The sequence below is a fragment of the Chaetura pelagica genome, unplaced genomic scaffold (genome assembly GCF_000747805.2).
Source record: "Chaetura pelagica isolate M959 unplaced genomic scaffold, ChaPel_1.0 scaffold401, whole genome shotgun sequence".
In the NCBI taxonomy this organism is placed as follows: Eukaryota; Metazoa; Chordata; class Aves; order Apodiformes; family Apodidae; genus Chaetura; species Chaetura pelagica.
The window spans coordinates 1,424,097-1,425,002 of record NW_009952259.1 but is presented as its reverse complement, the minus strand read 5'-3'; the positions used below and the strand labels follow the sequence as shown (position 1 = coordinate 1,425,002).

Genomic DNA, 906 nt, shown 5'->3' with positions numbered 1-906 from the left:
TCACCTGGTTTCAGGGTTCAGCTCCTTGAGCTTCTGTTCAACTGTGTCTGCCACCAAATTCAGGTGACATTCCCGAAGAGCTTTTATTAAGTCACTCGCCTTGGCATCTCTTCCCTTCCATCTCTGCCACTGCAGGAGTGACTGAGTGAACTGTTCATGCAAGTTACACGGATTGGCTACTATTATTCTTTCAATTTGCACTTCAGAAACACCCAGTTTTCTGACCAGCCTTTTCCAGTCTTTTGCAACGTTGTCACATATGATTTCAATAGCTGCCCTCAGACGACCTGGAAGGCAGAAAAACATTGGGACTTAGTGATGGATTCACCAAGAAAAACGAGAATATAGGGATTTTTTTTTCTTGTTTTGGTTTGGTTTTTAGCAAAATGCTACTACTCCTGCTGCGTGACACATACAGAAAGTCACACCACGTTCTGAAAAGCTGCTGGATACACTCGGAATCTCAAGCACACAGCACGACTTCCAAGCGACCGTTCATTATCAAACAAGACATTTCCACGCCGGAAAGCTGTTTGCAGCATCGGCTGCCCTCCTGGGGCGTTCCCAGGGCCCAAGACAGAGCTGTGCAGCAGCTCCCAGCAGCAGCACCCTGAGCAGGGAGCTCAGGGGGGGCAGAGCAGCCGAGATGCTCGCCCTGAGCACCCACCGCTGGAGGATGTGCACAGACACCCTGAGGCTGCTTTGGAGGGGAAGGGGGGGGGGAATAAAAACCCGAATTACTCCACCTACGTTTTTCATGCGCGTCCGGCTGCTCCTCAGGAGCAGTAACTTCTCCATCCTCCACGAACTGGTGCAGCCGCGAGACCAAATCCTCTCTTTTAATTTCCTTCAGCAGCTCCTCCAGCAGCTCCAGCCTGTCGCTGGCGGTCAGCTTATGCTCCATCA

At 51.1% G+C, this 906-nt stretch overlaps 1 protein-coding gene across 1 annotated transcript; it reads right to left on the bottom strand.

Moving 5' to 3' along the window:
- Positions 1–904, bottom strand: FADD (Fas (TNFRSF6)-associated via death domain). Its single transcript, XM_010007444.1, has 2 exons — positions 751–904; positions 1–287 (listed from the first exon to the last, which is right to left on the bottom strand). The coding sequence occupies exons 1-2, from the start codon at positions 902–904 to the stop codon at positions 1–3; spliced, it is 441 nt and encodes a 146-aa protein (XP_010005746.1).
- Between the last annotated feature and the right edge of the window lie 2 nt (positions 905–906).

Bases quoted from the DNA above. Each gene is read 5' to 3' on its own strand.
- FADD (XM_010007444.1), bottom strand. From the start codon at position 904: ATGGAGCATAAGCTGACCGCCAGCGACAGGCTGGAGCTGCTGGAGGAG. The intron at 288-750 runs GTAGGTGGAGTA...TCTGCCTTCCAG, and splicing joins GCCGGACGCGCATGAAAAAC to GTCGTCTGAGGGCAGCTATT.